Source organism: Lampetra planeri, chromosome 7 (genome assembly GCF_965212315.1).
Source record: "Lampetra planeri chromosome 7, kcLamPlan1.2.h2, whole genome shotgun sequence".
Lineage (NCBI taxonomy): Eukaryota > Metazoa > Chordata > Hyperoartia > Petromyzontiformes > Petromyzontidae > Lampetra > Lampetra planeri.
The window spans coordinates 3,537,278-3,551,686 of NC_136113.1; the positions used below are offsets into that span (position 1 = coordinate 3,537,278).

At 43.2% G+C, this 14,409-nt stretch overlaps 1 protein-coding gene across 1 annotated transcript in view; it reads right to left on the reverse strand.

Moving 5' to 3' along the window:
* LTBP1 (latent transforming growth factor beta binding protein 1) overlaps positions 1-14,409 on the reverse strand; it is a 58,211-nt gene that overhangs the window by 34,737 nt on the left and 9,065 nt on the right. Inside the window, exons 3-7 of the mRNA XM_078595974.1 lie at positions 12,596-12,833; positions 10,857-11,053; positions 8,696-8,878; positions 3,013-3,231; positions 233-594 (exon numbers count right to left, since the gene is read on the reverse strand). Coding sequence (XP_078452100.1) covers positions 233-594; positions 3,013-3,231; positions 8,696-8,878; positions 10,857-11,053; positions 12,596-12,833 — 1,199 coding nt within the window. The remainder of the gene's footprint in view (positions 1-232; positions 595-3,012; positions 3,232-8,695; positions 8,879-10,856; positions 11,054-12,595; positions 12,834-14,409) is intronic.

A 14,409-nucleotide genomic window follows, 5' to 3' on the forward strand; every position in this document is an offset into this window, starting at 1 on the left:
GAGGCCATTGGCACAATAACAGAGGGGAAAAAAACTGGTGTTTCGAGGAAGTGTACATTTTATTTTCCACCTGTGCCCGTATGTGGTTACGGTTGCCGATTTCGCTGCTGCAATTGTACAACATACAAGATGGCCTGAATCTGCATGCAGACGCACACATTAAAAATGCCCGAAAAATAAGCAAACACAACAACGTACACACGTTGACACACAAACACACAGCAGAGCACACCTGCTGCCCTGGGTTGGTCTCCTGGAAGCAGCGGCCAAGCGGCTTGGGCTGAGGCCTGGGCTGGGACGCAGGCTGCTGTATCGGGTAGGTGTACGTCTGCTGTTGCTGCTGCTGCTGCAACTGCGAATGGTGCGGAATCTGCCCGTGGCTGTGGCTTTGGCTGTGACTTTGGCTGTGACTTTGGCTGTGACTTTGGCTGTGACTTTGGCTGTGGCTTTGGCTGTGGCTGTGACTGTGGTGCTGGTGGTCCCGCTTGTAATGATGGCCTGGGCCCGTCTCGACGCGCGACACCTGGTGCACCTGCACGGAGGCCGCCTGCGGGTGCCGCACGTGCACGTTCGCTACACTCGGCGATATCTTCACTGCAAAACACAGGGCAAAGTTCTAGGTCAAAGGTATATGTCACGGTGACACACACACCGCATAGCAAGCATGAATAGCAATCACAGTGCTGGGTTATAAATGCACGATGCCGAAAATATGCCATGGGAAAAATGCCTTCTCTAATTGGAAATAAGTGCCTAACCTGACACTTCATTTACTTCAAAATAGTAAATAATAACCACAACATTATATAGACACATAAGCGGTATAAGTAATATATATGATTATTGTCAAACAAAATGTTATATGTTACTGCCTTCCATAGCTAGAAGATCATAAATCAGAGGCCCATAAATTCCCCAATGACAAGCCTCTTCATTGAAGCAGTAAATTCTCTTGAGGTTCAATTCCTCAGTGGATTTTATTGCTTCATAAAAAAAAGTGTGATGCATGTTGATTATTATGCATAGTCAAAAAAAAAAGATTTGATATATAATTATCATTCATAGACTTGTAAATGTTTTATTATCATTCCACACTATTTTAATAATTCTAGATTTGAAGCTTTCGTGACTGCAAGGATTCATATTCTTAGGTTTTTTTCGGTAAAGTCACGTAGGTAAAAAAATAATTTAAATTAATAAAAATAAAATAAAATAAAAATCACGACGTTTCGGAGGCAACACTGAAGACGGAAGCTTGTGTTGCCTCCGAAACGTCGTGATTTTTATTTTATTTTACTTTGATTAATTTTAATTTTTTTACCTACGTGACTTTACCGAAAAAACCTAAGAATATTTTAATAATCCCTACTCTCTGCAATGTAGTAATGATTGCAAACTTTACTTTAAATAATACCATAAGAGCTCTGCCAATGAAAGGAGGCTCCTCAAGTTTTAAGAACCATGCATGCAAAGCCATGAAGTGCTCTTTGCTTTCTGTTGCACTGCCAGTGGCGGCCTCAAACAATGCAGCTGCTGGACCACCACCAGTGCATCCTGGGTCTGTGAAGACATGGTGCTCAGGCTCGCCAGCCTTATCCCCTGCGCTTTACCCGACCACATCATCAATAACTGTGATGTGGTTTATCATTCTAAGGTCTTCACTACGACCACATTTTATTGGATTTTGTGGTGGTTAATTTATCATTGGGCTCTAAGTTCAGATAAATCATATCTTTGCCAACTTTCTTTGACCATTGGACAGCTGGGGGGGGGGGGTGGGGGTGGAAACATGGCATGAATTTAAAATGTGTCCCTTGGAATTGTCAGCACACGCCTCTAACATTACAGAAGATTTTAATGAAAATGGCACCGACATCAAATCCACGAATCAAATTTTCAAAAGACTAGCCAACAGAGAAAGGAAATTAAAAAGATGCCGAGCTATTGATATACAAGCTAGTCAGGACTAATTTAGCTGCCAATCCTTCAACAGGTTGGCTATGACTTTCACTGGATTCATATTTAAAAGGCAAACAGGTTTCCCTGCTATTAATGAAAATTAATGATGTTAAGAACCATCGTGCTCTGTGGAGCAGTGGTGAAAATTTATAAACAAAATGGGTTCCCAGTGGTTAAAATGTGATGCAGCATTACGAGATTTTAAAGGTATTGTTCTGCTCTTTGTTTGAGTATTTTTTTTGGGAACTTGATGTTTTCCAAATACTTGACTGTATGCTACTTTACAGGCCTCCGAAATGCCATGGACCTAAAACTAATGCGATCTCATTGTTCTGTATATTGTTGTTGTAAGAAAATAAGCCTCAAGCATATTGTTACAAAGAAATAAAGATCTTACTTACATCTTAGCTTAAATATTTGCAAAAACAATTCTTTATTACATGCAACCCAAGATTTAAAACATGTTTAATATGTTTAACACCACAATATCTTGTATAATTATAATACGATGAGTCATGCCGGCATAGGGCATTTCATGAACAAATGTTAGACTCACAAGCATGCCTCATGATAGATACCAACAAATATAACCCACATTAAATGATTCACACATCAATAACCATATTACCACGTGGCTGTCCATAGAACTTGTAAAATGAAAAACCAACACCAAAGTTTACACGACAACATCACCCTTTTTTTGTTATATTGTTGCGTTGTTACGTATGTAATAAAATCTACATATATCCTTTAAAAAAGTAAAAAAAACTCCCACGTTTAGTAACAGTCAACAAGGTTCTCAGGCAAGCTCGCTGTCCAGGCTGCTGGGATAGTAAACGTGATGGCGGTGGGCGGCCTTTTGCTTGGTGGTGGCCGCGTGGGGAGGAGTGGGCCGCACACGAGCAAGGGGCCCCACGCCACGGCATAGCGGGCTAGCGCGCGTTCCGCCCACCACGTGGGGGTGGCGTAGGCGACCGTGGTGGGGATCGCGATGTGCAAAGGGGAAACGGTACGCGTCCAAACGCAGGCGGGTCAGGCGCAGGTTGACGGTACCGTGGGTAGCAGCTCCGGCGTGCACCCCCGACACGGGGATGGAGAAGGTCGAGTGAGTGAGCGACACGCCCTGGCCGCCCGCCACTGCCCCCTGCTCCTCGGAGGCCCTGGGCGACTGCACGGCGATTTGACAGAACTTCCCCGTGAAGTTCGCCGGGCAGCGGCACTTATCCCGCGTCTGACAACTGCCCCCGTTCCGGCACGGGATGGGACACACCACTGTGTGGGGGTACAAGCAAGGGGTGTCCAGTGCTCACATTTTTTTCCATCACATCAACAGCAGCAACAAACGCAAGTGGTTCTGGCATGAAGGGCTACAAAACTACTTTGGTAAAAGCCTATCACCCAAATGACTCAAAATGCACCCGATCTCACCAGATCTGGGTGCATAAGCAGGCTTGAGCATGAATGGTGCTTGAGCATGAATGGTACAATGCATGTACATGCACCGTACATACATTGTACATGCACCGTACATACATTGTACATGCACCGTACATACATTGTACAAACACCACGTTGGCTCCTCCCTGCCCAGCACCCTATATAAAAAAACACGTGTATTGAATAGCTCTCTTCACACGCTACAGTAATTTTACTGGAGCAGTTACACCTGATGATGGAGGCTTGTGTTGCTTCCGAAACGTCGTGATTTAATTTAGTTATTTTCATTTATTATTATTCTTTTTTTACCTACGTGACTTTACTGCAAAAAACCTAAAAATATGAATGATTTACAAGAAAGTTTTCAAAACAACTAGTTTAGTGATGGCCAGCACTGGTGTATAACACATTCCTCTGCATACTTATTATCTGTTAAACCGCTTGCACGTGTCACCGAGAACTTGAAAACTTTGTAACACTATCAAACTTGAGACACAAGCTCCCACTGCAATGGGTTCCCACATTTTCTATTGCACAACAACGGTAATTATGCAATATTAAAAAAGTGTACATGTTTAAAATGAGTATTGGACTTCACTGCAAACGAAGAACCATTTAAGTAGCATGAGAACTGTGTTTTTAAAAAAAGTGGGGCATTTCTTATTTAGCCACAAACAGCGTGTGATCAAGTCTGTATATGACGGGAGAAAACAATCGTAATGGAGTAATGGTGCAGGCCGGAAAACCAGAGGTAGACTTTGCAGCAGTGAGCACTGGTCACTATAGTGTGGTGATGAGTCCTAATTATGATTAAACCTACCCACAGTTGTCTATCACTGCATAGCTGCTGCTATCTGTTTGGTAACATTTGCTCAATTTAATTTTTATGGTGCAATGAGATAAGAGAGCCACAATGCACTTCTCCAGAAAATGCTGATGGGTGTTTTATATACGCACACCTAGATGTGTGCTTTTGACACACGTCCGTGTCTTGTTTTGAACAGCATGTGTTGGAAGAGCCACCTCAAACCAGGAAAATAAAAAAGGAGAGAAATATGTTTCAACGTTGCCCATTTGAAAAAGTCTCTGCAAATAGTTACGTGCATGACATTGTAGCATGACTGGGCTCCCCGGGGATGCTATTGCATAGTCCTGTTTACACCGCCTGCAGCACATGGAAAGATGTGAAGGTCCAGCACATGTAACCAGAAAGCAGCCATTCTAAAAAGGCAGCTTCAACACTGGGAGGGGAACAGGAAACGAGAGCAAAAAACAGGAGCACGGCCAACTCAAATGTTTAAACAATCGGCAAAAACCTAAAGATGAAGAGCCTGATCAACCACACACTCAACTGTTCCGTGTTCAAATTTTGGTGAAACCACGAGTGCAATCTGAAACGTGGTTGTGAGGGCCACGTACACGTGATGAAGTATTCCATTCAATTATCCCAGTGAAATCAGAATATGATTCTAGCACAGGTGTCTGGCAATGTCCCTAATTTTGTAAAAAAAAAAAATGATTCCTATGACGATTCATTTGAAGTTTGTGTTCGAGTTATTAAAAGCTGACCACATGCTGTAAACGTTATGGACTATTGCATCGGCATGCTACAGCGAAACATTTACTGTACAGTACAAGGTTAAGCCGGTATTTTGTTTATGAAACCAAATGTTTTAGCTGCGATCTGAGTTGCACGTTGCAGAAAGGGACATAACAGTATTGACCAAAAGTCACCGCAGTAAAACACATGATGCCTCTCAATGCTTAGTTGTAATATATTGGTCATGTCATACGATAGAGTGCTAATAATGAAGCAAATCACGTAAACCATGACCTTCTCATAACAAAGACGGCATGTGATCAAAAGAGTGTATTTTTAATAAAGAGAGCGTGCCATTACATTCTATGAGATGTAAATGAAAAAGGGGGCCACTGCAGAGCATTCAATTCACTGGAATTTGAGAAAGGTGAAGGCGAGAGTATTTGAGGACAAGGCAACGGGAAGTGTGGAGCAACAGAGCCCAGTCAGCGCAGCTACCCCTGCTTTGACGTTAAACTAAAACAAAAACAAAATGTTTTTTTACCAAGCAAGGCTCAATGAGCAAAATATCTATTTTTCAGGAGTGACCTGGCCACAAATGATAGCCTACCAAACAGTGACTTATCATGTGAAAATGTAAAGCAGCCAAATACTCCAAATGCATGTTTCTAAATGTGGAGGGAAAACCCAGAGGACCTGGAGAAAAATCCATGCAACCACAGGGAGAACAAGAAAACTCTAAATATACAGGCGTCAAGGGTTGGGATCGAACCCATTACACCTCTTGTATACCACCAGGCAAGGTAGTTAACATCTCGCCGTTAACGCTAGCAGCAGCATTAGCCCTGCAGCCTCGCCAATGCACTCACCCCAGCCTTGAAATCCATTCACGGTCACAAGGACAGGCGAGGAATGAGCGTTATGAGCAACAACAAAGATGCCGCCACCCATGTTCTGAATTGAATTTGCAGTTGAAAATTTAAAAGTTGCGTTTTTTCAAGCACTTACGGTAAACCATTTCAATGCAAGAAAATGTGCATATATATGTACACATATATAAGAAAGGTAGGGGTTTTTTTTCTTCCGATTAAGCTATTAAACTAGACAACAATATAATAATACAACACTTGTCTCAAGTACACGGTTATGGCCACTTGCGTTTCTAAAAAGAGATGGCTGTGTGGCTCAGGGGGCTAATACCACGTGTTAATAAGGCGACGTGCCGACACCACTGGGATCCTGGTTAAAATCTGGTCAGTCGCCCGTGATTTAACTGGTTTCCCAAATGTGGCTAGTTGATGGACTCATCCCAATCACTCACGACTGAAGAAACCCACCCTCACCTCCCCCCCCATTATATAACTTAATTTTGCTAATTCCAGCTATGAGAATCAAAAATATTTGTTTGATTAACATGTGACAACACTTTGAATGGGGGGCAAAAAAAGAGTAAAAGTTGTGCCGCTAGTGCAGATAAATAGGCTTATTGAAGCAACTTCATGAGTTCTACAACATCACATTCCAGGGCCAAACTCTGATGCTGTGAGAGTTTTGCATCGATGTGAATACATTTGGGGAGAAAAGCAAAACAATACTAATATAGCATTTAAAACAATGTCATGTGCCATATCCCTTCTTAATGTGAGCTAGGCAATGTGTTGTTCTCCCAAATGTGTTGTCAACGATTAAGCTACCCCTCATCCTCCGCAACCCCTCTGGTTAAGAATGACTTAATTTGTTCTTTTCCGCTGTTTGTTTTGATTTGTACCCAAGAGTCGCGTACATGGTGCAGCATACTGTGTCACATTGGCCTCATCCCAGTACTGGGCTCTCCGTAGCTGAAGCACTGCACATACACTGCCGATCAGTAGCGCTGCACCCCTTCCAGGGCTGGACCCAGTCTTTCTTACGCAATGTGTACTCGTTTTCCCCAGCGGGGATTTCTGAGTAACGTCACTAAACCAACACATCGGTCTACCCAACCCCTGGCATGGGGGTGGAACAGAATGACTGGAGCAAATGGCATTCAAGTTTCAAGTATGTTGTGTTTGAACCAGGTGAAAACCAAAGAGAGACGGGATTCGTCTAATTCACAAGAGTGACCCGGGGCATTGGTCAATTGAGTCATTTGATAAATGGACAAGTTCAACAGCCAAATTACTGTAGGGTTCAGTGTGACATGGCGCTTTGTTTTTAAGTATGACTAAGATATGGAAGATACAACAAAATTAGTTACATTAATGTTCAACTGTGATAGCGATAACTCGGCAGATAGAAATGCCACTGTTGGATGGATGCAGGAAGCCACTTTTTTCTTCGGAACCTATATATATATATTTTTTTAATCTGGCATATTTAAATTCCTTATATTGTTTATACATGCCCGGTGACAGCTTTGATGAATGCAATAGTAATGATTTTCCTTCTCCAAACAAGTGTGAGAGTGTCAATGTAGCTGCGGTCACAAACACTGCTTGTGTTTTGTAATTGCAACGTGAGTAATGAATTGAACAAGAGTTGGTCAAAGGCTAAAACTTCCCTTTGCTTTGACTAGGTCGCATAGTTTGAGACTCTGCTATTTATATGCCAGCAAAAATGTACACTGTAATTTTTATATTTAGCTATTTTTAGCATTACATTAAAAAACACACTAACCCGTTGAACGTTAGAACATAAATCAATACAATGACTAACAAAACATTTTTATTTTATTTTAGCCTGCACCATGAAGGCATGAGTGCCAAACACAGCTTCATATAATTTGTATATTGCTTTATGTATAATACAAATGCGACCTTGGCAAATGTAAATAACTTGTGCTCATTCTTGAAAAACATTTGTACACAAGAGCTGTCATGGTGCCTAGTGATGGCTCTCAGCTGTTTACACTGGCCACAGCTCAAGTTCACGCCGGCGCTTGCTGGAGGGAAACGCTAGAGACTGCATGCCCGTGTCCGGCCAAAAACCATTGCTCCTTTCTAAGTAGGATCATGGCTGGGCCATGACTCAAGAAGACAATGACTCATTTATGTGCAGCTCAAGTAAAAGTGTAACAGCGCAACAAGTGAATGAGCTCTATTTTTCCTGCCCGCTTATTAAAATGAGCCACACGGTAGCTTCCTGTGAACAGGTCGTAGCTCGCTCGGTTAGACAAATGGGCAGGAGACCGTGCCCTTCCATTCAAGCAAATGTGCAATAAATTGTCCATTGATTTTTAATGAATGATATGGATCCTGGTAAATTCATGTTGGTTAGTCCCACTTGGGTAATCACAATTTGGCCAGCATACGGGGACCATCGTTTCCCACCGTAAGTGAAAAGAATTCTTGTTCTTCTTGGAAACAATAAAGAGGAAACTTAATATACCTAACTCTGACACTTAAATTGATGCATTGTACCTCTGCCAGAATTACAAAAACAAAGCTGTGACATTATTACCTAATGACAAACTTCATATAAAAATAATGCTGTTATCACAATTCCAAAAAGTGAGTTTTAACCTTTCTTTCCTAATTCTCATAATCACCTTGAAAATATAGGGCAACATTTTTTTAAATAAAGTTTAAACATGAAATTACAAGACAATAGACAATACTTCAAAAATTTAAGAAAATGGAACCATATTTACCGTTCTGTCCATTCTGAGCATGACAAGACAAAGAAGATAGAGAAACAGATTTTTGATAAAATCGAGACATTTCGCAGCAGTTACGGTCAATTCAGGAGCAGCGGCCGCTGTGCGGCGAGCGCACGACTCACCGACGCGGAACCCGGAGCCCGTCAGCATGTCAGCCCCCTCGCCGTTCTCGCTGATCAGCGTCGTCGTGTTGCCCTTCTCACAGGTATTCAGGCACTTCCCGTTGGTGCACGTCATCTTGCAGATGGTGGGTGTGAAGACCACCTTGATGCGCCCCATCGATCCGCTCGCACTCAAGTTGCCGGCTACGAGAGAGGGCAAGAACAGCATGAGGGTGCACAGGGTGGCGGCTGCGGCGGCACCGGCCACGATCGGGCGGTACACGATGCCCATTCGTGCGCTCCCCATCGCAGGCAGGCAACAGTGCAGAGGCACGGAGCTGGGCAGGCTTAGCCGCTTACGGCTGAGCGTCTGACAGCCATCCAGCTGCGTCGTGGACTAAATGAGGCTGGAACCGCAAGGGAGAGAGGGGGGGGTGTTGAGGGTGTGTGTGGCAGCAGGGAGGAGGGGCGGATGGTGGAACGTCCTGCTTATGGAATGGCTAGGGCCACACTCCAAAACCACGTTTGAAGGGAGATCCGACTCCGGGCAGGGTAAGTAATCACAAAGCTGCATTTTATTTGTGACGAATGATGCAGGGAATGTAGCAGAAGGGTTGGGGAGCCTAGGGGAGGGGCATGTGGAGGAAACTACACACCAAGACTCGCAACAACAGCACGAGGTTGTTGTTGCGGCGCTCTCAGGAGACAGAGTGTGCCCGGTGGAAAGCGTTCCAATTAAGCTTTCTCCTGCACACTATTCCCTGCGTGCAGCTTGTACAAGTTGTTTTCATTTTACAAAATAAAAGGTTTCCCTTCCTGCAGTGCACACACTCAACTGAGCTTCATGCAGAAAAACAAAACAGCACTGGTCGGTCATCACCCCGGGCTGCCGATGGGCGTCCTGTGAGGTTTGTTTGGCACGGTTCCATCTGCCGGCCTCTGCAAATGAGTGCGATATACATGCCCTCCACCACGATGAAAACAAAAATCTCACATCACAACTCAGCACAGCGGGAGAAGAGGAACGCAGGGATGCCAACCTCCTTCGATCTCTCTCACATGAAGCCATTAAAAAAACGCTACCACTCTACCATAACGGACGTGTGGATGGTTAGCACAAAGATTTGGTTGAGAATTGAGCAGGGAGAAGGGTTTTGACAATGCAGGTTTTCATCGTCAAATAGTGTGAACTCCCTATGTATACATGCAAACACGATAGCGAGCACCCATCTGTAAATGATGAAGATACACCGGATGGATCGCACTGTAAAAACAACTTACTGCAGTTTCCTCGTCAGACCTTGCATTGAACCAACATAAAATATCACACGTAAATGTGAATTCACAAAGCCAGCCAGAGCAGTCAAATGTTTTTTTTTCCTGCATGAGACTGTAACGGGGAAAAAAATTGAGGTTTTAATACATCCGTATTTACCAAGAATGCCATACAAGAGCACCGCCTTGAGCATAAACATGAAAACCAGTAAACTAAAATCTCAATACATTTTTTTAACATTTTACTGCCTTGAATTGTTACGATGCGTTCCAAATCATCTACATATTTGTGTTTTCTCCCCAGGTATCTTCTGTTTAAAACGAAATATTTCTTTTAAATCGAAAATATTAATCTTATATAAGTTACTTTATTTTACTAGTCACTACCCATTTTTGTGCCAATTTGCTAAAAGAATTATGGAGCAGATTCACATGCCTTGGCTCTATAATGGTGAATTAAATCTTCACTCCGGGTGGTTTTCTCAGCATCGGCACATACCCGGTGCCAAAACGAAAGCTTCCTGTCACTTGTAACCAATCACTCGAACAAGCTAGGCATGGCTGCTATACAACAATCATTATTATTACCACTATGGAAAAAAATGGGCCTTCTGCTGAAATACCCATGGGATTGTTCGTTGTTTGTGACTGATATCCACAGCTAGGGGAAAGTGTCGCAAAATATTTGTAACCCAGTGCACGTGTAAATGAACCAAAAACAATATTTCTCCATTGACAGAGAAGGCTTAAGGTTCATAAACTTGTGAAGAGTCACGTACATCTTTGCACATATACCTTCCTTAATCTCCCTTATTAACAAGTCACCCAAGTTACAGCATGATTGCAACAGTCACATATTTTTTGTGGCATTTTCAGCATTTGTACGACCCCAACATTGAAGACCCACCATGAAGCAAATGTTCAGAGCCGAGAAGCCCATGCTGGCCGTGCCCCGAGGTCAAGGCGTTGGGGCCGGGATGGGCAGGACGTCCTCCACTGGTCGACACGAGCTGGTGGCTGAAGACCTTAGGCTTGAGCAGGAGTGGTTGGGATGTCCGACGTTGCATGGCCATGCTAAGTGGCGCAGACTGCATTGAGTGTGACCTGCCATACACAGTGCAAACTAGTTCTGTGGAACAATCAAACATGACTGCTCGAACTTGGAATGTGCATGTCATTTTTTGGACCGTGCATCATATTCAAACAAAAGTTGCTTTAACTTACACCGTTATATGTGGATTGCAACAAAAACATATTTTGTTGTTATGCCAGTCATCTATACAAATTAAGTGTGCCAATTACACTAACGAGCAGTTTTATTCATGGCAACCTTACACGTTTGTAACCCAGTGCCTGTTTAAATGGACTAAAACACACGTGTCTGTATTGACATTTGGCTTCAGACTCAAAAACTGTGCAACCATGATGGAAAATGGCCAGACCGTTTGGGCAAGATCAATGTCGTCGACAAGAACACGCTAACAAGGAATGCAAAATTAGACGAAAATGTCACGAAGGTGAAACAAATAACGAGAGTGCTTCATGTGCGTTCAAGTCAAAACTTCAGCAACTTTAGCAACGTCCACCCGAAGGGGCCTCTAATTACTCTCAGACCTGCATGACGTCAGTTGCTGCCACTGAGCATCGGTCCCCCGATCCATGGCATGACCGCAAAATTATACTCCACTCGCAGAGCGAGCGAGCGAGCGAACAAATTAACTAACTTGCAGCCAAGCCAAACCACTTCAGACAGCAACTCAAGCAATGTGTAAGTGCTGGTGATCCAGTCAAATGCGTTGTGCTGTACAAAATTAAAGAAATAAAAATCAATGACAACTCTCATGGATGTTTTTTTTAGTAAACCAAATAAATCTAAGTATTTGTTTCACAAGTTAATATCCTACGCATACAATATTTTTCATTCTACTGCAGTTTGGTCAACATTCCGAACTGACAATCTCCTAAGGATGTCTTTTCTTGTTTTTTTTTTAAATAAAGATGCGCGTTTACACAGAAATAAAATTGTCCTGTGATAGTTTGAAGTATTTTTAGAAAGCGGACAGAAATACATTGACTATAATCCTTCATTTCAGTAGGGGACGTGCTAGCCAGTTGTCTCTCTGCTGCATGACCCAAATTAAGCATGCAGTATTTTTTTTTCAAACTGTTATTATTGAATGCACTTCTGGAGGTACTGCAGCCGCACCCTGCTTGCGAGCCGCGCCGTGCACACAACATCGGTGCGACGAGACTGCCCAATTTAGGTAATGAACTGCTGCCAAGGAAACATTTAGTCAGGCATGCTGAGACAAGTGCATGCCGTGTATGTGCATACCTGGCAGAGAAAGTAGAAAAAAATCTCAACGTGGTTTGGCTGGACAACCCATGTAAAGCAGACAAAACGGAAAACAAAGTGCTCACTGTGATGGAGTTCATGATAGAAGCACTGTGATGGAAGATGGACGATTCGGCGGAACAGGAGGCAGACGCAACAGGCCAGACAAACTTGCGTATGAAACACAAACGGGCTGTCCTGTTACGACCAAGGTCAAATGCTTAGCAACCACTTTTGGCAGTGAGAACAAAGGGGGAGACGGTTTTATTTAGAACACTGCGCCCACAAGTTAAAACGCACAGGACACTCACTGTTGCTGGCCCTTGTGTGGCACCATCCGCACAGACGGCTGGTGCTTGACGGTGAGGGTCATGTGTGCGGTACGAGAGAGCGAAGCTGTGCGACTCTGGCTGGGTACCCCACCAGCACCAGCGGCTGCGGCCTGGGGGTTACTGTCTGCGCAGGACGGCCCCCACTTGCCAGCAGGACAGGCACACACCTGGGGCTGCACGCACATGCCTCCGTTCTGGCACGGCGGTGAGCAAACCGCTGAAAATGTACACACACCCAGGTCATCACAATTGAGTAAAAAGCCTCAATGAGCAAAGTCTTACAGCTAAATATTTCCTAGCTCAGGGGTCGGTAAGCTCTGACTCTGGAGCTGCACGTGGCCCTTTAAGGACTGCTTCATGGCGTTTTTATTAAGGACCACCCATCTTGTATTCACATGCATTGTGGCTCTTGAAATAGAGGTTTTTTTTTTATAGCTTAACGATATACTGCATGTATCCATGGACCAATTGTTACAGTACTATAATTTTCCACATCTCAGTTTGTTACATCTACTATCGAGTTATTGGTTGCAAGACTCAAAAAGCCATAATAAGGATATCAGAAGCTAATTTTGAAGAGCGGAGTGAAACTTGTTTATCTGCAACACAAACTGCCGTAGTAAGTTCGGCAATTAACTAAGGCGCTATTTGAAGGCAATTTTTAAAAGGCTTGGAAAATTGTATAGACTAAAAAAAATCACAAGGTGTTCGATTTTTTTCAAAGCACTGTGCTTGCTTACTGAAGTAGAAGAATATAATCTGCGCGTCGCTGTAACACCAAGCCACTGGGAAGACATGTGTGGCCACAACGTCGCTATTAAAAGGAGTGTTTTGAATAAACGTTTCCTCCTCCTCCTCCCTTGGGGTCAAACTTTACGAATCAACGTTGTTAGTCTTCATCCACATGTAATATAGTCTGTGCACCCAGAAATGAGGTTGCCTTTTTCTTTAGCCACAGCCCAAGTGTATAATGCAATTGGCCTCCGAGTTGTTTACGCTTTTTTTTTCGGCATTTACATAGCTTCAACAACACACAATAATGTGCATTACACGTATAACAGCGGTTTTCCCTTGCGATGGGTTTTACCATAATTTACAGACCTGGAAAAAAACGATTTAAAAGTTTTCAACAACTTTGAAAACCCACCCCAAACCACACTTTGTATAGAAGTGTGTGGGAGGTCTCATTAACAGTGCTGGAGTACAATTTCTTGAAGCACACACTTACAAACTAAAGAGGCCAATTGTGTAAACAAACATGGTACTGACTGGTCACACAAATATGTATTGTTTTCACAGATATTCATCCAGAACACCGTTAGAATGTTCAGGTTTGACTCGGCTCTTCACACACACACCCTATAAATATGATGTTATGATTACATCTCCTTGGAAACTTTCTGAAGCCACAAAACAGTGTAAGTAGCGATCGATTTCTGCAACAAAGCCCCCAGGCGCCAATTAGAGGCAACTCCAAGACACAACGCTGGTACCCCTTAGGCAAATGTGCATTTCATATCAAGCATACAGCTTGCACTATACATTACTCTCAGTGCACGCAAACGTGATTATGGGCGTAATGATCCACTCAGCTGGTGTGTTTTTTCTTATGAATTTGTCACAATTCAGGGTTGATAATGGGATTCAAACATTTTTTTAAGCATTGCAGTGAATGTAGCAGTCTCGCGGCTGCACGGGCCATGTTAACCCATGATGAAATAACATGCACACATAAAACAAACATGTTGACTCTTAAATCACATACACCAATCCAATGCAATATTAAGAGCTTA